A 27,815-nucleotide genomic window follows, 5' to 3' on the forward strand; every position below is an offset into this window, starting at 1 on the left:
TGTAATAGTAAAGAAACATAAGTGATTTGTTTTTGGAAACTCCTCTTAAGGGGAACTAAAAAGGGGGTGAAATTTTAAAATGAGAATTTATACAGTATAACTCAAAAAAAAAAAATGAACATGTTACAGAAGTGAAAAATGGTAATTTTTATCTCTATTAAAAATAAAGGAACGTGTACTTTTAGTTTTCAGAAATACCCCTTGGGTGGAAAGGGGGAGGGGTGTAAAGCGACTGAAAAGGGTGTTGAATTCTTTTAATTAAGCTACTGTTATCTCAAAAATGAAGATGTTACAGACGTGAAATTTGATATTTGGAATCTGCTTTAAAAGTAAAGAAACACGTATTCTCGGAAAATCCAATGGATGTGGGGGGGAGGTGAAAGAATTGAAAAATTAATTGACTTAATAGTATGAGAATACTTACATCTATTAAAAACTAAAGTTGTTAGGGCCTACAGACGTGAACACTGGTATTTGGAACTCCTTTAAAAACAAAGATAAACGCGTTTTGGAGGGCAAATCATCTTGGGGGCGGGAGTGAAAAGGAGATGAATTCCTTTCATGAGGACACATAAATCAAAAACTGAAGAAGTTACACAGTTACAGTCGTGATAGTTGGTATTTAGAAAATCCTTTACTATTAATGAAACAAGTACTTTTTGCCGGATATTTACTTAAGGGGGGGGGAGTGTGAAAGTGAAAAAAGTGAATTATTTTAATCTCAAAACTGAAGGTAATAGACGTGAGCATTAGTGATTGGAATCTCCTTTAGTTTTTTATGGGGGGGGGGGGGGTTGGCTAAATAAACTTAACGGCGGTGGGGTGTAAAAGGAGGTGAGACCAATTGATTTTACTGTTCATAATGTATTTACAAGGAGCCTCCGTTGCTCAGGCGGCAGCGCGCCGGCCTCTCACAGCCAGGTTCCTTGGTTCAAATCCCGCTCTCTCCATGTGACATTCGTGATGGACAAAACAAATGCGGGACAGGTTTTTCTCCGGATACTCCGGTTTTTCCTGTCATCATTCACCCCAAAAACACTGTCCAATATAATTTCATTTCATTTGTCATCCATTAATCATTGCCCCAGAGGAGTGCGACAGGTTTCGGCTGCCGGCACAATTCCTATTGTCGCCGCTATATGGGGGCTTTATTCATTCCATTCCTGACCCTGTCGAATGACTGGAAACAGGCTGTAGATTTTCGATGTACTTATTCTGATCATAAACCGATCATTTTTAACCTTTCTTGGGTTCGTTTTCAAGAGCCATCTTTTCCTTCGGAGAACGTTCTTAGATTGCAGTAGATTCTCCTGGCATATAAATAAAAATTTAAACACATTTGAAATAAACGATAGAAATGAGATTGACTGTCCAATTTTTCACCTCCATAATAAGGTCAATAATGCACGGAAGTATGTCATTCGTATGGCCAGAAATCCAGCACACTTGCCTACGCGCGACAATGGTGTTGGTCACATTTTCAACAATGACGATGGCAGCAGATATATTTTACCGCCAAGTAGCGGTCTTGCATCTTGTTGTGGGGTCCAGAACATCTATAATAATAATAATAATAATAATAATAATGTTCTTGACCGTCGCCAAATGTGCGGACCGCGCTGAAAACTGTTCCTGGATGGGTAATGACTAAGAATGCAGTCCGGCCGCGGGTTCAGTATCGCCAAGGAACCCAAGACGACACCACGCTGGATCTCCTGAAGGATTTGACTCATATTAAAAATGCTTATAGGAAAAGATGGCAAAGATTATAGACTCAACTGACCGGGTGGAATACCTGGACTTAGCACGGGAAGTACGAAATCGATTGCTGGAAAGAAAGATTGAAAAATGGGAGGAAACTTGCCATAATCTATTAGAAAACGAGTCAGATCGCGAATTTTGGCGGATTATATATAAAACAATAAGCATTCAATTCTAAATTTCAATATAATACCGTAGCGAAGCACGGGTACCTTGCTAGTCTACCCATATACAGAAAGACAGGAACATTGAAAGGAACACATAACAGGATAAACACAGGTCAGGACGGGAAGAGGGAGAAATAGAAAATACAAAAGGACGAAAGCAATCTCCACATCTTCACACACTGCCATCTTCAGATAGACTGGTTCTCTGCTCACCAGTCCAAGGACTTCTATATCAATTCTTTCTCAGACCACAACAAGCTTGTTTCTGCTTCCCATCTTGGCTTGGCCTTATTTGAGTGCTGAAGCCCGCCCTTCTGATGAAGCTGAAATACGGAAATGAGCTCAACTGGAGACTGAGAAAAAATTAATATTGCTTAAACAAGCAGGAAAACTATGGAAATAAATACAGTGTAGATTGTTGTATTTGAAATGAAATGATATTGGATAGTGTTGCTGGAATGAATTATGAAAGGGACTTGCCCCAGAGGAGTGCGACAGGCTTTGGCAGCCGGCACAATTCCTATCTTCACCGCTAGATGGGGTTTCATTCATTCCACTTCTGACCTGGTCGAATGACTGGAAACAGGCTGTGGATTTCATTGTTGTATTATATTAGTACGTAAATGAGTACGTAAATTTAGTTTATATGAAGAGTATATTTGTATATACCGAGGTATAATAATGAAAGCTATTGTATTTTATATTTAACCCTCAACTACTGTGGTGTGGGTCAAAGCACCACAGGACACCAATTTTCCCTCTAAAACACCACAATTTCCAGTAGCTGCCTACCACTTCCCTTGCTTTCAAGGCTAGTTGATAGAATTGCTTTGCCACATTGTGGTCATTTTGACCCTTACCACACCAAGCATGTATCTAATTTCATTGATTTTGTTTTATTACTGTAACTATGAATTTTGGAGCTTTTGCAAATTGTTGCATTTCTATTTCACTTGTTTACATTGTGTTATTTGTTTTAACTGTCAGGGTCATGATTTCTCATGAAAACGAATGGAAATTTGAGGCAAAGTACTGTATTCCACTAGAAGATGATGACATTACATCTTCTAGAAGCTGAAGAACTGAACAAAAATATTGTTGAATGTGATGTGTCTGATGTGGAAGACAGGGAAGAGGAAATGGCCCTATATCTTTTTCTTTCTTTCTTTCTTTCTTTCTTTCTTTCTTTATCTGTTTACCCTCCAGGGTCGGTTTTTCCCTCGGACTCAGCGAGGGATCCCACCTCTACTGCCTCAAGGGCAGTGTCCTGGAGCTTCAGACTCTGGGTCGGGGGATACAACCAGGGAGGATGACCAGTACCTCGCCCAGGCGGCCTCACCTGCTATGCTGAACAGGGGCCTTGCAGGGGATGGGAAGATTGGAAAGGATAGACAAGGAAGAGGGAAGGAAGTGGCTGTGGCATTAAGTTAGGTACCATCCCGGCATTTGCCTGGAGGAGAAGTGGGAAACCACGGAAAACCACTTCCAGGACGGCTGAGGTGGGAATCAAACCCACCTCTACTCAGTTGACCTCCCGAGGCTGAGTGGACCCCGTTCCAGCCCTCATACCACTTTTCAAATTTTGTGGCAGAGCCGGGAATCGAACCCGGGCCTCCAGGGGTGGCAGCTAATCACACTAACCACTACACCACAGAGGCGGACTGCCCTGTATCTACTCATCAAAAATGAACAGGAAGACAAAGGAGTTGTGTATAAAAATGCAAATGGCCAAAGTGTGAAAACTGTACTGTGAAACTATGCACAAACTGTGACCACAATTGAGCACTTTTGAATGGAAAGAAGCTTTGATTTTCATAAAATCCATTAGTTATAATTCATTTGGTCTCTTCTTTTCAATTTATATTTTGAGTTAAGAAGTCTCTTTTAGTTTTGGTTACTTCAATAACATATACTGAAGGAAACTGAATTTTTTTTGATACAAAAACAAATATATTTTGTACATTTCTTAGGGATATTAAGTGAGTGTTCATTGTGGCGAGTATCTTATAATGAACCTAATTATAATTTTTTTGTTTTTCTTTTTTGTTGCAAGTTGCTTTTCATTGCACCAACACAGATAGGTCTTTTGGAGATGATGGGACAGGAAAGAGAAAGAAGCGGCCAGCCGTGGTCTTAATTAAGGTACAGCCCCAGCATTTGCCTGGTGTGAAAATGGGAAACCACATAAAACCATCTTCAGGACTGCCAACAGTGGGGTTCGAACCCACTATCTCCCAAATACTGGATACTGGTCGCACTTAGCGACTATCCAGCTCAGTAATAATTACGAATAAAGGATGAATTGAAATTCACTTACACTCTCATATAACACCTACCATAGAAATAAAAATGTATAAATTATAGACACCTACCATAGAAATAAAAATGTATAAATTATAGTGGTCATTTTGACCTGCACCACACCATTTACATTACTCAAGTCTACCACACTACTTGAGGGAAATTGCCAAATAAATGATGAAATGATTCAACGAGAAAAGAGGGAAAACAATGGTCCCACGATCTAACATTGAACACTTCCTATCTTTTCAGTCTTGGACACTACATCTTCATTACATCTGAGACAAACTACCACTCCAGGAAGTATTTCAGATGGCAACATCTATGAAATAATTTATTAACTTTAATTAATAATGACAGTAAGAAAGAATACCCTAAATTTTACTCATTACCATTATGCTATCTTAGCTTAATTTTAAAAGTTCTAGAATGCTTTGTGCAAATCAAGAATGAATGAATGGGTTTCTGACTGGAGAAAGGAACAGATTTGAGCTTGTGTACTGCAATGGCTATTCACCTTGGGTCACATAGCTGTGAGCTTGCATTCAGTTGATAGTGGGTTCAAACGTCACTGTCAGCAGACCTGAATGTGGTTTTCCGGACTTCATATTTTCACATCAGGCAAATGCTGGCGTTGTACCTTAATTAAGACCATGGTCGCTTCCCCACTCTCACATTGTCACCATAAGATCTGTGTTGGTGTGACATAAAGCTAATAGTAAAAATAATATTCACCTTATGACAGTCTCCATAATATAATTAGCAATCTTCCTATATTAAATTACTTGATAAATCAACTGACTTTTTATAAATTTGTCATTATCATCATCATCATCATCATCATCATCATCATCATCATCATCGGCTCCACAACCCTTTAGAGGCTGCGGCTTCTCACAAAGTTATTATAATATTAAATAATTTATACAATTTCCACCTATTAGAGATAAATGACTGGAAATAGTCGGAGTTGAGCTTAAATGGCTGTATCATTTCATGAAGTGTAAATGGACTAGTTCTAACTTACCACCACACCATGCTCGATCTGTTCTCGTAGTAAACGTTCTTCTGAGAGAGAATAGCGAGCATCATGTGTAATAGCATCCACAGGACCTTTCTCAATCTGGTGTTTTATGGCCTTGAAGAGCAGGAATAACGAAGATCCTGCATAATCTTTCAAATAGTTGTACATGCATAAGGCCATCCAGTTTGTTAACATCTTCTCAACTACAGATTCCGTTCTTCTTAACATGAGCTGGGGGTGTTTTGTACACACAGACTTGTCAATAAGTCGCAGCAGCAAACTTCTGAGAATATTTGTAGCATACTCCATTTTCCCCATCAAAACCACCATAAGAAGGGAAGCAACATTGACTCTGAAATTGAAATAGCATTTAAATATCTTTTCTCGACTTACAAAGGAGCATTTAATTTTATTCTGTCTTAAATGTCTGGCATGAAAGTAAAGAATATTCATGATTATTACTTAACTCAACACATCATTTGCTGTAAATCAAATCAAACAATTACAAATCTTAGCTTTGATATTGGAATGAGGTAAAGTATTATTTTCAAGAAATTACTAAAAATCGATGAATGTATTGCATCATAATTGGAAGATTTTTCAACAAACCATGAGAAAAACATTCTTGCAGATTTTGATGTATTCAGTCATATATTCTTTATAAAGAATCATACACTACTGTTCCTTCATGGTAAACAAAGTACCTCTCTGGTGTCCTTTCAGCTACAGTATTTTAGGAACAGCCACCATCTGCACCTAATATCCAGGACAAGAATGTTTGGTGTCTTGTACCTGTTACCAATATTAAGGTAAGAAACGTTATGTGTGCATGATATGATTATACAGCGTATGGGATTTGAATTGTTTGTCTATACAGAACATTAGGCACTGAGAGAGAGAGAGAGAGAGAGAGAGAGGGAGGGAGGGAGGGGGGTGGGGAGAGACACCTTCCTAAAATGTTGTATGATATAACTCATAAAAGAAAATTCTGGTTAGGGTACTAGTGTATATTGAAGTTAATATAGCTTACAAAGTTGACAATGCGTAGGTAACACTGACTGAATGCTTTAATAATTTATTAAGGTGCACTCGAAAGAGCATTACTTAACCTAGTAAAACATTTACAAATTAGCAATTTGACTGAATGCTTTAATCACAGATAATACTTACTTGTCACGAATGTTAAATGACTTCTGTGCTTCTAATGTTTCTATAAAGGTAAGTATAAAGCATTTGTTGTTGATTAGTTGTTCAAACTGTAGCATTGCTGCATCATAATTTGTTCTAGGGCCATTAATTCTCACCTGAAAAACAAGAGCCAGTTTTAGACTCAGAGTAAATTTCCTATAAAGAAAAATTAATTTAAATCACAAGTGAGGTTCTTTCAATGTCGTAGTCCTCTATGAAACAAAATCATACCTAATCTTAAGCACATTCAAACAAACAAAACAACAAATATGCAGCACAATAAACAAGGAATAACATCTCTGAATTTTAATACAGAAAGCAACCAACCAACTGCTACCTTTCTTGTAGCAGACCTACGTGTTACATAGTCAGCATGACAGTTTCTGCTTCCACTAATATTGATTGCTACTTCCAATAACACAAATGTTCTTCAATTGCCCCACATGATTGAGACTTCAATGCAATGGGAAATTCATAGACAGGGCCATTGAGTAAACCTGGGACCAGCCTAATAGCAACCAGACAATTTAAGCATTAGAAAAGGGTAGTTCTTACAATAAAATTCACAGTATTCATGTAGATGAGTTACTTTTCATTAAATCAGCCATGCAGAGGTTGGTGGGTATTTGCAAATTTCATATACACAATTATTTGTTGTTTATAGCACTGATAGTACCATGGCACTACAGCCCTGAAGGGCCTTGGCCTACAAAGCGTCCGCTGCTAAGCCCGAAGGCCAGCAGATTATGAGGTGTCATGTGGTCAGCATGACGAATCCTCTCTGCCATTATTTTTGGCTTTCTAGACCGGCATAGTACCAAAATAATGCATCTGAAAGTAGAACATACAAAATTATTTCTTCATCATCATCATCATCATCATCATCATCATCATCATCATCATCATCATCATCATCATCATCATCAGTTCCTGTTCCCAGTATTTTCCTGGGCTGGGTTATGAATCAAGGATGTTCATCTTTGCCTGTCCCTCCACCACGTGTTTCCTGCTTTCAATATTTCTTCAATCATTCCTCGTGTCTTCTCTATATTCTCCTCCTCTGCATCCATCTATGTATTTCGAGCCCTTCCTTGTGGTCTCTTTATTGTTGGTTCCTCTGCAAATACTTTCTTTGGAACTCTATCTTCTCCCATTCACATCATGTGTCCATACCATTTCATATTGCTTGTTTCTATCCTGTCCTGTAGTTTTGAAACTCCAATCCTCTTTCTAATCACTTCATTTCTGATTCTACCTTTTCTTGTCTTCCCTATGATAACTCTAAGGAATTTAATCTTGGCCATCTGAACTCTGCTCTACTCTTTTTTACACTTCCTTAGAATTTCGTGATTCTACAGTATACTCCTCATACTCAGGTAAAATCCATTTGCTTGTTGCACTCTCTTTCCAATCTGCTCAGTTATTTTCCCATCTTTTGTGATTACACTTCCCATGTACAAAGGTCGACCAAATATAAACGGGATTTATGTTCCTGAACATCAACAGTTGGTAGGACTGGCCCCACACTTCTGCTATGCTTAGACGGGACCGTTAGGAGTGGGCAGAATGTGCTGTTAGATATTTCCCGCAGTTTCGTCAGTAACGCCCACGATGTCGGTGCAACAGGTGCACCCCTCCACTGTGCAAAGCATAATCATAAAATTTCTTGCTCGTGAAGGAGTTACAGCGGCGGAAATTTGCCAGAGTTGACTGCACAGTTCGTGTTAAAACATTGTCAAGGATGCGTGTTTGCGTGGCATAAAAAGTTCAAGGAAGGACAAGAGCGTGTGGAAAATCAGCAACACGATCGCCGTCCACGGACCAGCATTACAGACGAAAACATTTGTGCGGTTGAAGACATCATTGACGATGATCGACGTGCGAGAGTATCAGAAATTGCAGAACAAGACGGAATCAGTTATGGTCAAGCAATTATTACAAATGACCTACAGTTCCGTAAAGTGTGTTCCAGTTGGGTCCCACGCCTTTTGACCGAAAATCTGAAGTCGAGATGTTTGGAGGTCTGTCAGAGGCTTACAGCAAGGTTTCCGGAAGAAGGTGATGCATTTTTGAATCGGATCATCACCTGCGATGAAACATGGATCCACCACTACACTCCCGAATCCAAACAAGCCAGTAAGGAGTGGCGGAGGAAAAGGGAGACAGCACCATTGATAGCCAAGACTCGACTGTCAGATGGCAAGGTTCTTGCAACAGTTTTTTTCGATCGGCGAGGCATTTCAGTGATTGATTTTTTGCATGAGCAACTCACAATCAATGCTGCTTACTACTGCAAGCTATTGAACAAGGCGAGGGTTGCATATCGCTGCAAAAGACGAGATCAACCGATTCGACAGGTCATCCTCCTCCATGACAATGCGCGGCCCCATACTGCAGCTCTAACTGTTTCCAAGCTACAGGAAATGCACTGGACTACACTTGATCATCCTCCTTACAGCCTGGACTTATTGCCCTGCGATTTCCATTTGTTCGGACCGCTTAAAGAAGCTCTAGGAGGGCAATGATTTGAAGATGAGGAGAGTGTGGAAGACTTCATGCGCAACTGGCTGGTGACACGACCCTGTTCATTTTACGACGTAAGCATCCAAAAGCTGCACATATGCTGGGATAAATGCATTTCCAAAGCAGGAAACTATGTGGAAAAATAAATTGTAATAGCCGTGTGTTTTTCAATAAATGAATTTAAATAAAAAATAAAATCCTGTTTATATTTGATCCCCCTTTTTTACAATTTCTATAGTTTTCTATGGTTTTCCATTTCCTTCCTTCCTTCCTTCCTTCCTTCCTTCCTTCCTTCCTTCCTTCCTTCCTTCCTTCCTTCCTTCCTTCCTTCTGTTTTACTCTTCCCTACACTTATTCTGTTCTGCACTCTTCTATTCACATAATTCCATACACTAACTTGTAGTTACATTTCATTTTCTCTTCATATTACTACATCATCTGCAAATAAAAGAGCCTGTGCTGTGTTTCTTCCCATCTTATGTTTTATACATTTATGTATTTCATCCATGACTTATCAAGAGTATGGGTATTAGGTATACTTCTCTGCCAGAGTTCTGTTTCCACATCCAACCATTTTGTTCCTCCTATTTTGGTCTTCATAATACTAACACATTTTCCGTACAAAGCTTTTACTATTTGCACTTCTGCTCTGTCTATTTGTTTTTTTCTTGTGCATCCAAAATCAACCGCCTTGGTACACTGCCTTATGCCTTCTTAATGTCTATAATTGTCATAAACAAATCTTTCCTAAACTCCTACCGTATCTTTTCTCCATCACGTGGCTTAGTGAGGGATCAGGTCAAATGTTTATCTGCCTTTCCTAAAGCCATACTGTACTGTTCTTCTTCATTTACTTTTCTAATTTCATTCTTAATCTTCTTTCCAATATCCTTTCAAATATTATGTATATTTTATGTGAAATTAGTTGTTATATTCTCTAGCAGTTACATTCCTTCTTTGTTACCTTTCTTGAATAATGGGATTATTAAACTCTTACCCCAATCTTTTGAGACTTCCTCTTTCTCTACATAGAGTATACAACCACTGTACTCTTGCTAGGTCTGTTACTTTTATCATTTCTGTAGCTACTTGCTCTATTCCATGCAGTTTCTATTTCTAGGATGGATGCCTTTCTCTTGTTTTTTATCAACCGTTATTTCTTCACGGTCCCTTTCAACAACTACTTCTGTGAATCTAATTTTGAGGATTTTGAGAAATACTCTTCCCATCACCTTTTTGTGTCAAATCTGTCCTTCTGTTTTTATAAACATAATAAACTTTACAAACTTAGCCTTTCCATTACTGACCTGAAAAAAATTAAAGGCATGATAGATGAGTGGCATAGTCACAGGAGCTGTGTTTCAAATCTAGACCAATGCACATGGGATTTTTGGAATGAAAAGTTGCATCCCTGTGGTAAGTTATATACATACCATTAATGATTAGAAAACAGTTTAGAAAATCATTTTACTATTACCTACCATACTAAGTTGCGAAGTTGATTTTCGTTCAGAAATTCAGTGAAATATACTGTATTCAGTTTATGGAAATTCATGGACCACATCACACGTGCTTCAGGAAGAATCATTAAACATGATATTTTAAGGAATAATTCTACAAGTAAATCTATTCTCACCTTTGGATCATTTAGAATTGGATGATCACTAACACCAGGAAAAAAAACTTTCATAATGTAATTCTTATGATCCAGAGTAGGAATTCCTGATGATTCAAGATCAGCTGTGAGATCAGTCATATCAGTCTGGAGTTCAGCAAATGCTAGAAACACAGAAAATGAAAGTGTTTCATGAGCTTTAAAAGTAATTAAACACCACAATTTATCATCAATGATATGCATTAACAAGGGAGTGAAACACTAATTTCATCTACTTTTGAAATGCATTAAAATAACTAGCTTTACTGTTTTTCATTCTATGCAAAAGTAATAAGTAAAATCAATACGCATATAAGGGTCCCAGATATATACTGAGAACTTCTAGGAGAGCAATTTACAGGGTCAGTAATGGTCAATTCTGACTGTAAGTGTTTCCTCATATCCAAGCATAAAGATCAACTGTGTCTCAATTGTACATACTGTTTTATAACATTCTAGTCCAGCTCCTTGGCTGAATGGTCGGCACATTAGCCTTCGGTTCAGAGGACCTCAGGTTCGATTCCTGGTTAATTTCTCTGGCTCAGGGACTGGGATTTGTGTTCAGCTTAATACACATTTCTCTATTTACATACAGCACACCACAAAAGCATGTGATTGTAAATTCATCTCTCCACAGAGGATTTGCATCAGAAAGGACATCCAGCTGTAAAACTGGGCCAAATCCTCACAATGTACCAACCCCAAGAAATTGGGAAAAGGCCAAGAAGAGAAAGGGTTAAATCAATGATGTTTGCTGATTTGAGGAAGAAGAAAGAAGACGTCCAGGAGGGGATTGATCCTTAACAAAACAGACATAAGAAATCAAATGCAGACCAGGGAACAGATAGCAGTAAAAGAAAAAGAGGTCTGGACCATAGTGACAACAAAGAGGCAGTGAGAAGAAAGGAAAATATGAACAGTCTTTACATTACAAATAGATCTATCAGCAGCTTGAACTGTGTAAGATGGTGATACTTTCCTAATATGCTTCCACCACATTTTAGTCATGATACTGCTCACAATCTAGCTCACAATTACAGCTCACAGAGCAAGATGTGAAGAAGAGATCTGGTGCTGCCCATGCAGCATTTGGACAACTATCACACCTGGTGTCCATGAATAAAGACCTAACCGTGAATACAAAACTCGTAGTGTACCATGCTGTTGTCATCACAACATCACAGTATGGTTGTGAAACTTAGACCCTTTACCGACTTGAGTTGGAAAAGCTCGAGCACTTCCACCAACAAGAACTTCGATCCATCCTTAGGTTCAAAAGGAAAGCCCATGTTACCAACATTGCGGTTCTTAAGAAAGCGCACACCAAGAGCATAGAATCGTCCATCATTGGTCACCAGCTTAGATGGATTGGCCACATCCATCTGATGAATGATACCAGATTTCCATACCAAATCCTGTATGATGAACTTTGTTCTGGTACCAGACTTCTCATATGTTTATATAAAACTGTTTGAATTAAGAAGTTAGAAAAATGTCAAATGGTATCCTAGGTGTTAAATAATAGAAGGTTTGAAACAAATTTAACCCTTCAGAGTGTTAAATGGGGGTTAAGATCAGAAAACAAAATTCCAAATAGCGCTATATATTTTAAATCCTATGAGTGAAATAGGAAATATTTTTAAACATTCAACCACTGAAGTGTCAAATGAGGTAAACTCCGTAAACTAAATTATTCAGCCCTCCAAAACCGCTTGGCATACAAAGTTGTAATTTTACGAGGAGAGTCTTCTTTTAGGCCCTAGGTGTAATATACCGTATACTTCAAAACATTTCTCCCCTGAGAGGTATAGATGGTAGTTGACTCTCAAAAACACAATATCCGTTCTTCCGAAACCATTTCAGGAATGAACTTAGATTTTTTTTATGAAGGGTGTTTTTCCATATCCTAGATGTTAATAAATATTCCAAAACATTCACCCCTTAAAAAAGTATTCATTCCTCCATTACTGTTCAACGTACAAAATCAAAATTTCATGGATCAGTTGCTTTTACATCCTACATGTTAAATAAGATAGGGTTTAAACATTCAAATTCTTCCGTGTGGGGTTCAAAAATGAGTGTTAGATCAGAAAATAAATAATCATTTCCCCAAAACCGTTTGTTGACGTACAAACTGAGGGCGTATTTTACAGGCTCATCTGACAGTGGACTCTCCAAAATGTAAAACTTTGAATAATAACTTTCATTTTAAACCGTAGCGAAGTATGGGTATCTTGCTAGTCTGACTGACTCATCATCGTCGAGCCAAAACTGGATGTAAAAGAACGAAATTTTTGGGATACATTTATATTAGAGAGTAGGCGCTCACTAAGGGAGGATTTTTGGATATTCCATCTCTACGGGGGTGAATTGTTTAAATGAGTATTGCTGTATCTCAAAAACTTAGAAGTTGACAGACGTAAAAATTGGTATTTGGAATCTTCTTTAAAAATAAAGAAACACGTATTTTTTTTGTTTTCGGAAAATACCATTAAGGGGCATGAAAAAAGGTGAAAAACTGGTTGAATACCTTTTATGAGGATACTTATATCTCAAAACCTGAAGATGTTACAGACATGAAAATTGGTATTTGGAATCTGCTTTAAAAATAAATACTTTTTTTTTTTCTTCAGAAAATCCAATTAATAGGGGCTGAACAGGCATGACAAAGGGGGTGAATTAAAAAAAAAAAGACTATATCTATAATATATCTCAGAAACATAACATGTTACAGATGTGAAGTTTGGTATTTGTAATCTCCTGTAAAAGTAAAGAAATACAGATAATTTGTTTTTGGAAAATACACTTAAGGTGAAAAAGGGGTGAATTTTTAAAATGAGCATATCGACAGTATATCTCAAAAACTTAATATGTTACAGGTGTGAAATGGTAATTTTAATCTCTTCAAAAAATAAAGAAACATGTATTATTTTGTTTTTGGAAAAACCACTTGACGGGGGGGGACTAAAAATGACTGAAAAGGGGGTTGAATTCTTTTTATTAGGATACTGATATCTCAGCAACTGAAGAGGTTACAGACATGAAAATAGGTATTTGGAGTCTCCTTTAAAAATTAAAAATATCTATTCTTTTGTTTTCGGAAAATCCACTTCAGGGGAGGGGGGCCAAAAGAATTGAAAATATTAGTTGAACTCCATGCATGAGGATACTTACATCTCAAAACCTAAAGATGATGCAGACGTGAAAATTGTTATTTGGAATCTCCTTTAAAAATAAAGAAATATGTATGCTTTTGTTTTGAAAAATCCATTTAAAGGGGCTGAAAGAATTGAAACTTTACTTGAATTATTTGTATGTGGATACTCATACATTAAAAAACTGAAGATGTCACACAGACATAAAAATTGGTATTTGGAATCTCCCTTAAAAATAAAAAACACTCATTTTTGGGGGGAAATCGACTCCTACCCTGCCCCCCAAAAAGAATAAGGAGTTGAATTATTTTAATGAGGATACATATATCTCAAAAGCTGAAGATGTTACAGTCATGATAATTGGTATTTAGAAGCTCCTTTATAAATAAAGAAACCTGTATCTTTTGTTTTCAGAAAATTCAGTTAAGGGGGATGGTGAAATAACGTGAAGAAAATAAAATTATTTTTATGAGGATACTTATATCTAAAAAACTGAAGATGTTACAGACATGAAATTTTTTATTTGGAATCTAATTTAAAAATTAGTTGAATTCTTTGTATGAGAATACTTCTTCTTCTTCATCCATTCCCTTTTCCAGATTCTCTCTGGGTAGGGTAGCGTACCAAAGCCCTCCACCTTACTCTATCTTTTCACCATTCCTCTTCTAGTACTTTACTGCTATCGACTCCTCTATTTGCAATACAGTCCACAACAGAGCTCCTTCACTTCATTCTAGGACGTCCCCTAGGCCTCTTTCCAGTTTCTATATCCACGAATGTTCTCTTTGGTAATCTCTCTCCTGGCATTCTCATCATGTGTCCAAACCATTTTAGCTTTTGCTATATCGATCTCTTCTTGAAGTTTACACACTCCCACGCTTCTCCTTATTTCCTCATTTCGTATTCTATCTCCTCTTGTCTTTCCCTGCATGCTCCTCAAGAACCTCATTTCAGCTGCTTGTATCTTACTTTGGTTCCGCTCAGTTAACGTCCAGGCTGCTGAAGCATAGGTCAGTAGAGTTTTATAATAGGATAAGTATAAAACCTTCTTGCACTTCATTGGCACATTTTTGTTCCATATAATGTCTCTCACACACTGGTAGAAACTTGCAAACTGCTGTTGTATGAGAACACCTATATCTCAAAAACTAAAGATGTTACAGACATGAAAATTGGTATTTGCAACCTTTAAAATAAAAAAACACATACTTTATGTATTCGGAAAGTCTACTTAATGTGGGGGGGGGGGGGGGGGGTGTGGAAAGAAGTGAAGAAGAAGTTGAATTCCTTTTGTGAGTATAGTTATATCTCAAAAACTGAAGACGTTACAGATGTGAAAACTGGTACCAGTATCTGAAAAGTACTTTAAAAATTCAGGAACATGTATTTTTTGGTTTTCGGAAAAACCACTCACGGGGTTAAAAGAAGTGAAAAAAGAGTTGAATTATTTTTTGTGAGGATACTTATATCTCAAAAACTGAAGACGTTACAGACATGGAAATAGGTATTTGGAATCTCCTTTAAAAATTGCCTCAAAAGTCAATACCACATACGTGGTTTCAAAGAGTTTCTGGGATAAATGAAACACAATTTTTCGGTGAGGAGTTCTTTAATGTACCGGAAGCCAATGACATGGAGCTGTTACCTTTAAAACAGCCTTTAAAGGCCACCAACCTGAGTTATATTTAAACCCGAGAACTTGGGCTCAGAAAGATGACTAACCAACAGAGCCATTCAGGCCGGCATTCAGGTTGATGGATGAGGTTTATCCTGTAGACTACTAATAAAAAACCCAGAACACCATTTACATCTTTCAGCAATAAACCTAGAATAATACAACACCAGCCGCCTGATTTAAACAGCTCAGATCTTCCCCCTAGTTATGGAAGCTGCTGTTAAAACGGCATCACTCGGTGACTGATACCTCGCCGCAATCCTTCAGGATGATGAGAAATGATTGATTATGGAGTATCACATGAATTCAATTGACAGGGGAAACCAGATATCGCAGAGAAAACTCTGTCCTGCCTTCGCTTTGTTCAGCGTAAATTTCTCATGCAATGACCAAGATCTGAAACTGGGATGCTGTGTGGAAGTTCGATATCTAACTGTCTAATCAATCCCTTAATTCTCAGCACAGTGAGGAGCTTTTTTTTATTTTTTTTTTTATTTATTCCTAATCGTTCTCCATTGTACCCTGCATTCAAATCTTGGTACAACCAAGGGACATGTATGTAGGACAGTGCTTGACAGATAATGTTTTAATATAAGTTTTCAAACATACTTCCATATTGGGGCTGATTATCAAAATTATTTTGTCCTTTAAATCAATCAATCAATAAATTAATCACTCAGTCAATCAATCAATGACTTCTACATTTACTAGGTAGGCTACATAGTACTACTAGCCCAAATATGTGAGTCCTTTGTGTCCTTTATGTGAGGCTGCAGCAAGAAAAGCAATTTCTTTACGTAGGGATTTTCCAAGATGACAGCGCTATTCTCATATCAGTAGACTACCTCCTCACCCCTGCCAACAGGCAAAGTCATGCTTGGAGTACACAAGAACTTTCCCTCATAGACCTTAACTTACCCCAACCCATTCTATCTACTGCAAAAGTACAGTAGTTCATTACTGCTGCCTGAAGGTTACTGAAAACCTGAAAACATTGACTTTTTAATAACTTAATTTTAAAGATAGAACAAAATGTTTAGAACATAATCTGCTTGGAATGGCCTTAAGCTATCTACCACCAGTTTAACGGATTTCATTTATTTCAATTGCTCTCTGCATACTAGGGCACTTCAGCACTGATCTCAGGACATTTACCCTTTCAGTACCATAAGAAAACTGAGCACATTTACTTGTCGCTTTCAGTTTCTCCTTTTAGTTGTGCCTATATCTGACTATGTTAGGTTGAATATTAAATTCTTCGACTACTGGCTTTGGACCTTGTCTTTCTGCAAAAAACACAGGTTTCTTAATTTGAAAGCTGTGGAAAAACTACACTTCTCATTTTTCATGTTATTCAACTCCATAATAAAAGAAAAAACTCATTTAGCAGCAGGCTCTTGTATAAAACACAGGTCTCTATCAAGAGGAAGTTATGGCATTGTTGCTGATTCATTAACATTTAAAATAAGATTTTGTGCAGTTAATATAACTCTACGAAAGACTTCACTACAGAGTGGACTCCTTGTTCTTCTTTGAGAAATTTTGCTGAGTGGGGGTTCTGATATGCAGCTTTATTTTATTTTTTTCCTTGTCCTGAAAAGCCAGGGGAGTCTTTGCTAATGGCTTTATGTCGCACCGAAACAGATAGGTCTTATGGCGACTATGGGATAGGAAAGGCCTAGGAGTTGGAAGGAAGTGGTCGTGGCCTTAATTAAGGTACAGCCCCAGCATTTGCCTGGTGTGAAAATGGGAAACCACAGAAAACCATCTTCAGGGCTGCCGACAGTGGGATTCGAACCCACTATCTCCCGGATGCAAGCTCACAGCCCCAGGGGAGTCTAATATGCAAGGAGGTCTAATACACAAGTGAATATGGTGTTCAAACTGTGAACCAGAATGATCATATTTGGAATTATACAGGGTAAATTCAATTATATGACTCTGACCACAGTTACTATGAACAAAAATAGGACATCTCAGAGAGTTCTGAAAGATCCTGTATGCATGCAAAGTTCATTTCTGAATCAAAGACCAAATATAAAGATTAATATCTTGCTAAATGTGAGATATTGCCAGAACTGATGAAGTAAATACTCATGATGGACACAGGCAAATGGTTAGTAGACACAAACAACAAATTATACAGCTGTGAATTATGCATACCTTTCATTCAAATCAATGTGTGGTTTCAACCTGGGGAATGTCTTTGAAATTGACATACAGTACTATATCTACAAATGTAATGCTTTAAATGTTTTCCTTGTAATTTAACTCTGAGACACATGTTTAATATATTATTTACCAAAAAGTTTATAAAATGAAATAAAAAGGCACAAAATATATACATACTCGTTATCTGAGCAATATGGAAGAAAATATACAAACTTTAAAAATATCCTTTTCTACATTAATGTTTCAAAAACATTATAATTTACATTTCTAATGCCCAGAGCAGCATTCAAATTCAAAGTGACATCTCCATCACAACTGGGCTAGGAAATTACTTTCAGTCACTCTGAAATACGTTCAGCAATTATCACAACTTATATTTCAGCTTAAAATTCTGTTGTGTGGCTGTATACATAAAAATATATTCTGCATCATAATAGAAATGCTGATTTCGAAATTTTTTACTCGCAACATCTCCACAGTTGAAATCTTCGATTAAGCCCTATGAAACCAAACATTTATGAATTCCAACATGAGGTCAAATGTTCAGTCTCATGCATTAATGATTCATTCCCTGTTCAATATTTGTTTAATGATACCAGTACTAATCTCTTTTCTTTTTTTTCACATATCATGCAACATTCAAACCAAACATCTATATGAAAGTGAACACTGTGTAAAGGATACCTTGTACAAACACTGAGCTATCAAGTGACCAGAGTTATTTCCACAGATAGTCAATGAGGACAAAATTAGGAAAGCACCAATACCTAGCAATTACACAATAACATTATAAATAATGATCATGGATAGTAAAAAAATCAGAAAACTTAAATACAGGACTGTACTTTGAAGTCTAAATCATACAATTATACTGAGAGGACAAATATTTCAGGTTCCATATGGGAATCAACATCTATATCATCTGATGGCCAGGAAGGCATCTATTTTTGGTAATGAGACAAAGTCTCTCATAGTGCATTGGCACTGCCGGTGGCTCCAAGTAGCCTACGCAGTGGCCTCCACTGCATGCACTAGCCATGCGTCTTGGTGGGTGTGCTATTTACCAACTGATGAGCCCAACTTAGCATACTGGGGCAAAAAACTGGCAACCAGGAATGAGTTAGCTGAAAAAAATTTATAATGTCCAATAACGGACCATTTATATTGGTATTAACATACCACTTAGTCGAGAAGCTTGTCTCCTTTCTCCCAAGTCAGGAATGGGAATGAAGCGGCTGTGGCCTTAATTAAGGTACAGCCCCAGCATTTGCCTGGTGTGAAAATGGGAAACCATGGAAAACCATTTTCAGGGCTGCCGACAGTGGGATTCGAACCCACTACCTCCCAGATGCAAGCTCACAGCCACACGCCTCTAACCGCATGGCCAACTCGCCCGGTATTCCTAACATGGGACATTACGTAAGGAGAGTATGATGTTTCATGAAACAGATGACACTGGCCATTGAAAGTACTTTATGATCTGATGAACATTGGTGGAATCAATGCATTAGTTTTTTATAAGAAGAACTGTGGCTTTCCAAAGATTTTGAGAAGGAAGTTCCTATATGAACTGTCAATGGATCTCATCAAACCCCATATATTAAGGAGGATACAACAAGAAATGATTCCCAAAGAACTGAAGAGGCTGTGTGAGTTATTTGTTGGAATTGAAGATGATGAGAGACCTGCTAACTGTCCGCAAGTTGGAGCGTGAAGATGCTGCTACAGGTGCAGAAGAAGTCGCAACAAAACCACACGGAAATCCTGCAGCACGTGTTTCTAATGGATTTGTGCTGATCACACAGATACAGTCTGCCTCCGCTGTTCGTGTGAAACAAGAGAGAAGGCAAGACAGTGAAAGTGGTTAAGGACACAGAGATGTTTAAACAGTTGTAGATTTCTGGGAATTTCTGTCATACTCTTCAAAAGATTGTTTGTAGCACATGATATTAAGTTTCAAAAATTAAAGGTATAATTTTTCGAATAGATAAGGCTGTTATTGAATAGATAAAATGACCTGTGAAACATGTACATTAATACTTAAAGTAGAATAAAGGAATTAATGTGGATGACAATTGTCATCCGTGCGAGCACTTGCATTAGAATTTAAAGCGTGAGCAGCGCAGTGTTAATGCATCCAGTTCATCAAATAAATCCTGCTTATATCATGATGTATCAACAAATGTGCATATAGTATCTAGGCCTATTATTATATATGCATTACAGCAACAAAATTCGTGATGTTAGTTATTTTTTCCCCCTCTCCATATTTAAAGCTGTTTTATGAAGCAGGAATTCATAATTAATGTTTTGTAAAAAGAAATTTTGAATTAATCATCTCAGGTTTCAATTTTTTCCAATCTGCTTTATGTCTCACCAACACAGATAGGTCTTATGGCGACGATAAGATAGGAAAGAACTAGAAGTTAAAAGAAAGCACCCTAGCCTTAATTAAGGCACAGCTCCAGCATTTGCCTGGTGGTAAACAGGGAAACCACAGAAAACCATATTCAGGGCTGCTGACAATGGGGTTCGAACCCACTGTGTCCCAAATGCAAGCTTACAGCTATGTGACACTAACCATACAGCCACTCGCTTGGTGGAAATAAATGTACAAAATGAAGCGAAATTCGTGCACTCGGGCATCGCAGCGCAACTCCTCACATGCCAGCAATAAAAAAATGTCTCTCGCAAACTTTCTTCCTGCGAGTATATCCGGCAGAAAAGGGACGTTGAAGAGTGGCAATCTGGCAACACTGTAACCACATGAAGGGTAACTACCTCTGTCAGCAAATATCAGTCGTGCTGTACAATTGGTGCAGTGGATAGAGTTTTGGGTTAGCATGCAGGAGGTCGAATGGTCGATCCTGGGTTGAGGCATATGTTTTTTATTTCGTAAATGTAGTCCAGGTGGTATGGTATCTGGCATCTTAATCATCAACAGCGATTGCAGCGGGTCCTCTAGAAACCATTTGCACTTACATACTACGATCCTAGAAATGGACAAACAATCGTTTTCATTGGTCAGCTTTGAAAGACGCCCTTTCCACGTCGTGGGCATGAATTTATTCACACCACTCATCTACTAGATGCGAAACCTGTTTTCTTTGTCCCCTCCTCCATTGGTCCCATAGATTAGTACCAACTATTATTCTTGCCTTGTTCAGGTCCATTACATTTCGTTAGGGCCTTACGTTACCAGCAGGCCTAGCAACGTGCTTCGCGAATAATGTCCAAACTTGGTTACAATTTGCATGTGTTGTTCTGAGGACAACGTATTCTGTTGTGAAGGTCATGCGGTCATTAATATGGAACGTATTATTGCTAATGTGCTACATCTGAGCTCTCAAAACAATTACATGTAGTATGTAAATGGCAAGTAGATGTTGTGTTATTGTACTGTGCTATCATCTTTAGCATCTCAAAAGTGATATTGTTTGTGTAGTTATTCTGTCCTATGACAGGTCATTTGTTTCAACTGTCTTTATCTTATTTGTCTAACCACGTATTTGTTGTGTTCAGCATTACAAAATGTTGTAAATGTAGGATACATGTGACCTAAGATACGGTGTCTTACTGTATTACAGTATGTAATGTCCGATGGAAATTAGCAAATAAAAAATGCGCCTCAACCCAGAATCGAACCCTCGACCTCCTGCATGCTAACTCAAAATGCTATCCACTGCACCAACTGTACATCACAGCTAATATGTGCTGACAGAGGTAGTTACCATAAATGTGGTTACAGTGTTGCCAGATTGCCACTCTTCAACGTCCTTTTTCTACCGGATATATACTCGCACGACAAACTTTTGTGAGAGACATTCTTTTCATTGCTGGCATGTGAGGAGTCGCGCTGCGATGTCTGAGTGCGCGAATTTCGCTTCACCCTGTATAAAACCACCATAGTAACTTGGAAAAATCAGAGGACTATGACAAAAATTCTGACAAAGCTGTGAAAATAAGTTTAACATAGGAAGGCCACAAAATTCAAATGAAGTAACTATAACCCTTCCTGTAATTTAAATTTCACCATTGTATAATCCAAATTTTTCAATCAGATTTTTAATTACAGCCTTTTAAAACCATATCATTAGATAGTCTAAAATTGTGGGTTTTAGGCATCATTTAATTCAAAATTTTCCAGGGAAGGTCACCCAAACCCCACTTTCTTCGTGGGCATGCCAGCCCTTCAGACCCCTCGGTAGTCAAGCACCCTGTAACGGTCTATCCACTACCCTCTTCGGGTAGCCAGCATGCCCATGTTATACACTATAACTTCTAGTCTTGAGGATACATTTATATAACAATGTAGGTGCTCACTAAGGGAGGATATTTGGATATCCCGTCGCTAAGGGGGTGAAAAGGCGGTTGAATTTTTAAAATGGGTGTATCTATATCTCAAAAACTGAACAGTTTACAGATGTGAAAATTGGTATTTGGAATCTTCTTTAAAAATAAGGAAACACATTTTTTTGTTTACGGAAAATCCTCTTACTGGGGTGAAGAAATGTGAAAAATGGTTTGAATACCTTTTATGAGGATACTTATATCTCAAAAACTGAAGATGTTACAGTCATGAAAATTGGCAATTGGAATCCCCTTTAAAAATAGAGAAACACGTACTTTTTTGCTTTTGGAAAATCTACTTAGGAGGGGGTAACAGGAGTGACAAACGGGGTGAATTTTAAAATGTGTAGGCCTATATCTACAATATATCTCAAAAACATAACATATTACAGACGTGAAAAATGGTATTTTTAATCACTTAAAGTAACATGTATTTATAGTTTTTGGATAATAGGAATGAAGTGTGGGGGCGGGGTTTAAAATGGCTGAGAAAGGGGGTTGAATTATTTTTATTAGGATAGTGGTATCTCCAAAACTGAAGATATTACAGATATATAATAATTTTGTGTGGCTATTTCTAGCCGGGTGCAGCCCTTGTAAGGCAGACCCTCCGATGAGGGTGGGCGGCATCTGCCATGTATAGGGAACTGCGTGTTATTGTGGTGGAGGATAGTGTTATGTGTGGTGTGTGAGTTGCAGGGATGTTCGGGACAGCAGAAACACCCAGCCCCCGGGTCACTGGAATTAACCAATGAAGGTTAAAATCCCCGACCCGGCCGGGAATCGAACCCGGGACCCTCTGAACCGAAGGCCAGTATGCTGACCATTCAGCCAACGAGTCGGACATTACAGATGTGAAAGTTGGTATGTGCAATCTCCTTTAAACATAAAGAAACACATATTTTTTGTTTTCAGAAAATTTGCTTAAGGACTAAAAATGGGTTGAATTCTTTTTATGAGGATACATATATCTGAAATCTGAAGATGTTACAGACATGAACATCTGTATTTGGTATCTTCTTTAAAAGTAAAGAAACACGTATTGTTTGTTTTTGATACTGAAGATGTTACAGACGTTAAAATTGGTACTGGAATCTCCTGTAAAAGTAAAGGAACACACATAATTTGTTTTCTGAAAATCCACTTACGGAAAATTGTTAAAAGGGGTGAATTTTTTAAATGAGCGCATCTACAGTATATCTCAGAACCTTAACATATTACAAACGTGAAAACTGGTATTTTTAATACCTTTTAAAAATAAAGTAACACATAATTTTTTGTTTTGGAAAAAAAACACTTCAGAGGTGGGGGTAGTAAAAAGGACAGAATAAGGGATGGAATTCTTTTTTGTGAGGATTCTTATATCTCAATAACTGAAGATGTTACAGACATGAAAATTTGCATTTGAAATCTCCGTTAAAAATAAACATGTATTCTTTTGTTTTCGGAAAAGCCAATTAAGGGGAGGGGGAATATGAATTGAAAAATAAGTTGAATTCTTTGTTTGAGGATACTTATATCTTGAAAACGAAGGATGTTATGGACAAGAAAATTGGTATCTGGAATCTCCTTTAAAAATAAAGATGCATATTTTGTGGCAGGGGAGGGGGGAATAAACTTGAGAGGGTTTAAAAGGAGTTGAATTATCTTTACGAGGCTGCAAATAAGAAGTGGACCTAAACAATGGACCCCTAGGGGAGTTTTGACTGGGAGGGGTTGAGGAATGATGACAAAAATGTGCATTTATATTAAACCGTTTGAATTATGAAGTTAAAATAAAGTTAAATAACAGAAGGTTTGAAACAAATGTAACTGCTCAGAAAGTTAAATGGAGGTTAAGATCAAAAAACAAATGTATTCATTCCTTCCTCCAAAACGGTTTAATGCATGAAGACAAAATTCCAAACAGCAGTATATATTTTAAATTTTAGATGTGAAATAGGAAACTTTTTTTTAATGTTCCACCCCTAAAGTGTTAAATGTGGTTAGCTCCATAAACAAAATTAATCATCCCTCCAAAACCGTTTCACATACAAAGTTGTAATTTTATGAGAAGGGTCTTCTTTTATGTCCTAAGTGTAAAATACCGTATATTTCAAAATATTTCTCCCCTAAGGGGTTTTAGGTGGTGGTTGACACTCAAAAACACAATATTGATTCTTACGAAACCGATTCAGGCACAAACTTTTTTTTTTTAATGATGTTAAAAAATATTTAAAATCATTCACCCCTAAATAAAGTATTCATTCCTCCATTACTGTTCGACGTACAAAATCAAACTTTCACTCGTAGGTCACTTTTACATACTAGAAGTTAAATAATATAGGGTTTAAAACATTCAAATTTTTCTGTATGGGGTTCAAATGAGTGTTAGATCAGAAAATAAATAATCATTCCCCCAAAACCATTTGAAGTATGAATTGAGGGGTATTTTACAGGCTCAGCTGACAGTGGACTCTCCAAAATGTAAAACTTTGAATAATAACTTTCAGTTTAAAACCATAGCAAAGCAGTATAAATATATACAGAGTGGTATGCACAAAGCTTAAATTTCTAGTTACCTATGAGCCGTCTGAAGCATCTGTAAAATTGGACCTACAGATATCTTCTACCTAAGAAAAGTTTGATTATGACCAAATAACCACTGGTTTTTTCGGACGGTCTTCTAAAAGAAAAAATGAAAACCTACAACCTGTTTTCCAGTCATTGACCGGGTCAGGGATGGAATGAATGAAGCAGATATAGGCTATTAGTACGATGGGGTCGCCACTCCCAAAGTGATTTATTAATGACTGATAGATGCTATGAAATGAGAATGGAGAGTGTTGCTGGAATGAAAGATGACAGGGAAAACCAGAGTACCCGGAGAAAAACCTGTCCCGCCTCCGCTTTGTCCAGCAAAAATCTCACATGGAGTGACCGGGATTTGAACCACGGTATCCAGCGGTGAAAGGCCGATGCACTGCCGTCTGAGCCACGGAGGCTCTACTCTTCTAAAAGAGTATAATAATATTTATATCACTCCACAACACCAGAAGTATATTATTGGTGTTCACTCTCAGCAATCGTAAATTATTCAATGTGCATGAAATGCACATTCACTCTCTCTGTGAAGAGCAATTTTCATTTTAATGATATTACTTTATTTTATTTATAGCAGCATACAATGGCTAATTCAAGATATTTTGAAATATAACTCTTCAGGATCTGAATATTTGAAGACAATCTTAGGGAAGAAAGATTATTTTAACTTAAAATATTGTTTTACCAATTGCAATTAGGTGCTGAATGAATATTTGTAATGCAATATCCTTCATTAATGAACATCTCGTCTTTCCCAAAAAAATTAAAAGTACATGTGTGCTACGGTTAAGGTGACCTTTGTGTAAGATTAACTCATTAGAAGTCCGGTCTCACGGTGTAGGGGGCAACGCGTCCGCCTGTCATCCGGCGACCCTGGGTACGATTCCTGGCCTGGTCAGGGGTTTTTAATTGTAAATGATTAATATCCCTGGCCTGGGGACTGGGTATTTGTGTCGTCCTTAATGTTCCTTTCCTCACATTCAACATTTTACACTTCCGCCATTTCCAAATACCCACAGGTTCACAACATATGGTGCAAAGTATGGGCAAAAGATCTTCTTAGTTCGAGGCTCCGAATAAATAGCATTAAAATTCCTCATTAGAAAATGTTATCAACATGATGCTCTGAACAATAAAAATAATATCAAAATTGGAAGTATTTTAATAAGAATACAAATGGCAATTAATCAGTATAGAATTTTAAATCAACCACAAACTTTGAAGTAAAACTAAACTGCCCAAACATAGTATTAAATAAGTGAACTGGAATGAACAATGAAATACAGAGCACTAATTTGCTGAAACCTCTGACTGATCAAACAACTTATCATGCAACAGAATAAATACATCATTCACTGGTATCATTCCCAGAAGAAATAATCCTCCAGTATTAGTCCAACACATGCTGCCCAGGCTGGAAAACACAACAATGTTAGTGATATAAGCATCAAGACAAAACACTGTGCAGGAACTACAATAGTAAGCGCAATACCATGCAGCAGCCTCGAGCCAGCATTGCGGCGCGGGTCCCAGGTGCACATCTGGGCGAAAGCTGAAAGAAATGGAAAAACAAACTTCCCTTTACCTTGCGATGCGATAATAGTAATCAATAAGAGAGAATTTATTATAAATATTCAGAAATAAATGTAACTAGATATGCAAATTAATTGGTGCCATTTAATTTCTTATCAGAACATATTTAGAACAAAGTGAACAGCAAAATATTATGATAAAACAAATTAAAAGTTCACTACATCGTGCTCCGAACTGCTATATATGGCAATTCAATCATCTACAGGTGCAAGATACCACACTGAACGGCATATCAAAAATAAAAGCTTTTAAAGGAACTGACCTTGTTTACATTCGGAGCGCACATTACTCTCCAGGGTATCCATTTGAATCTGAATTCGTTTGTATTCTCGCTCAGCCTGGGTTGACTTGCGACAATATACTATTAAAACAATGACGAAGAGGAAGAAAAGGGAGAATGTGCCAGCTGCTATCCCAGCAATGGCTTCTGGAGGGAATGTATAAGGTTTGATCACTTCATAACGAAGGAACCCAATGGGAAATCTAAGAGTCCGTCCAACACGTACAGCCACTAAAGGAAGACCTTTATCTGTCTTTATCCCAATTTCGTCAGTTCCAGAAGGCTGGACTTCTGGTGGAGTACATACTAGTTGTGTCAATGCAAGAGATGTCACATTACAGGGACGGGTTCCAATAGTAACATTCACATCAGACTCATCACTTGCCAGATTCAGATTTTCTCCCTGTAAAAAGAACAGAAAATTGTGAACAGAAATGAACGGTCATAAAATCATAAAATAAGAAATTTCCAGTATAAAATATGTCAATTATTTCTTTAAACAGATCATTTGCAGAAGTGAACTCTAAAAACAAAAATGTATACATTCACCTTTGTGCAAAAAATTAATTTACTGGAACCAGTCAAGTTTAAGAGTGATCACTGATACATTTTATTTTGTAATTTATGACTTTAGGAATTTTAGAATGCTGGAAACGTACTTATCTGGCTAAGTCCCAGGGCTTTATGCAAGTACTAAATAACAGAATATGTTGCACATAATCTCATGTCCAATTAAGTGACAGAATTACCCTGCTAATGACAGCACAAAAAGATGTTTCTGTCTTTCCCATCATTCGCAGTAATTAAGGCATACGAAGTATAGGTCACTGCAACTGGATGAAATGATCACATTTGTATAATTATTTAGTGCCCCAAACCTTTATTCATTAGTCCAGTATCAAGAGAATACTTCTAATTATTTTCAGATTAACATTTTAACATGATGTCTGGCAAGAGGGTTAGGAACAAAGGGAGTATCTTCAACCAAAAACTGGAAAATTTTCAGTGAACTTTCTATTGGAAGAGTTACAATAAGAAGTTTCTTTCTTGTATGGATCTTCTTCTTCCTGATACGTTTCTGCTTATGCAGCTCGTTCATCTTGTATGGATACTATAAAAAATTCTAAAATAATTTATTATGCTCATAGGTGTTGGCTTACTGTTCCTGTACCCCATGGCTCCTAGATATAGATCTTGTGCAGGACTGTCATTTTGCAAGATACAAATCAATGAACCTCAGATATTATTTATAAAAACAAGATGGAAATATCTGATAGTGTGATAGTTACTTGATGCAATATTAGGTCAGGTTAGTGTTAAGCCCATGATGCAAACACAGAGTCTCTGCCTTTCACTCAGGGGTCGGGGGGGGGGGGGGGGGGAATTTAC

General features: G+C 37.4%; 1 protein-coding gene across 2 annotated transcripts in view; it reads right to left on the minus strand.

Moving 5' to 3' along the window:
• Window positions 1-27,815, minus strand: part of PlexB (plexin B) — a 1,268,238-nt gene that overhangs the window by 70,864 nt on the left and 1,169,559 nt on the right. The window contains exons 13-17 of one of the 2 annotated variants that reach the window (XM_067140855.2): window positions 26,409-26,829; window positions 26,046-26,105; window positions 10,601-10,743; window positions 6,424-6,557; window positions 5,257-5,605 (exon numbers count right to left, since the gene is read on the minus strand). In XM_067140855.2, coding sequence (XP_066996956.2) covers window positions 5,257-5,605; window positions 6,424-6,557; window positions 10,601-10,743; window positions 26,046-26,105; window positions 26,409-26,829 — 1,107 coding nt within the window. The remainder of the gene's footprint in view (window positions 1-5,256; window positions 5,606-6,423; window positions 6,558-10,600; window positions 10,744-26,045; window positions 26,106-26,408; window positions 26,830-27,815) is intronic. The other variant, XM_067140856.2, reaches the window with a different exon arrangement.

This window comes from Anabrus simplex, chromosome 2 (assembly GCF_040414725.1).
Source record: "Anabrus simplex isolate iqAnaSimp1 chromosome 2, ASM4041472v1, whole genome shotgun sequence".
Lineage (NCBI taxonomy): Eukaryota > Metazoa > Arthropoda > Insecta > Orthoptera > Tettigoniidae > Anabrus > Anabrus simplex.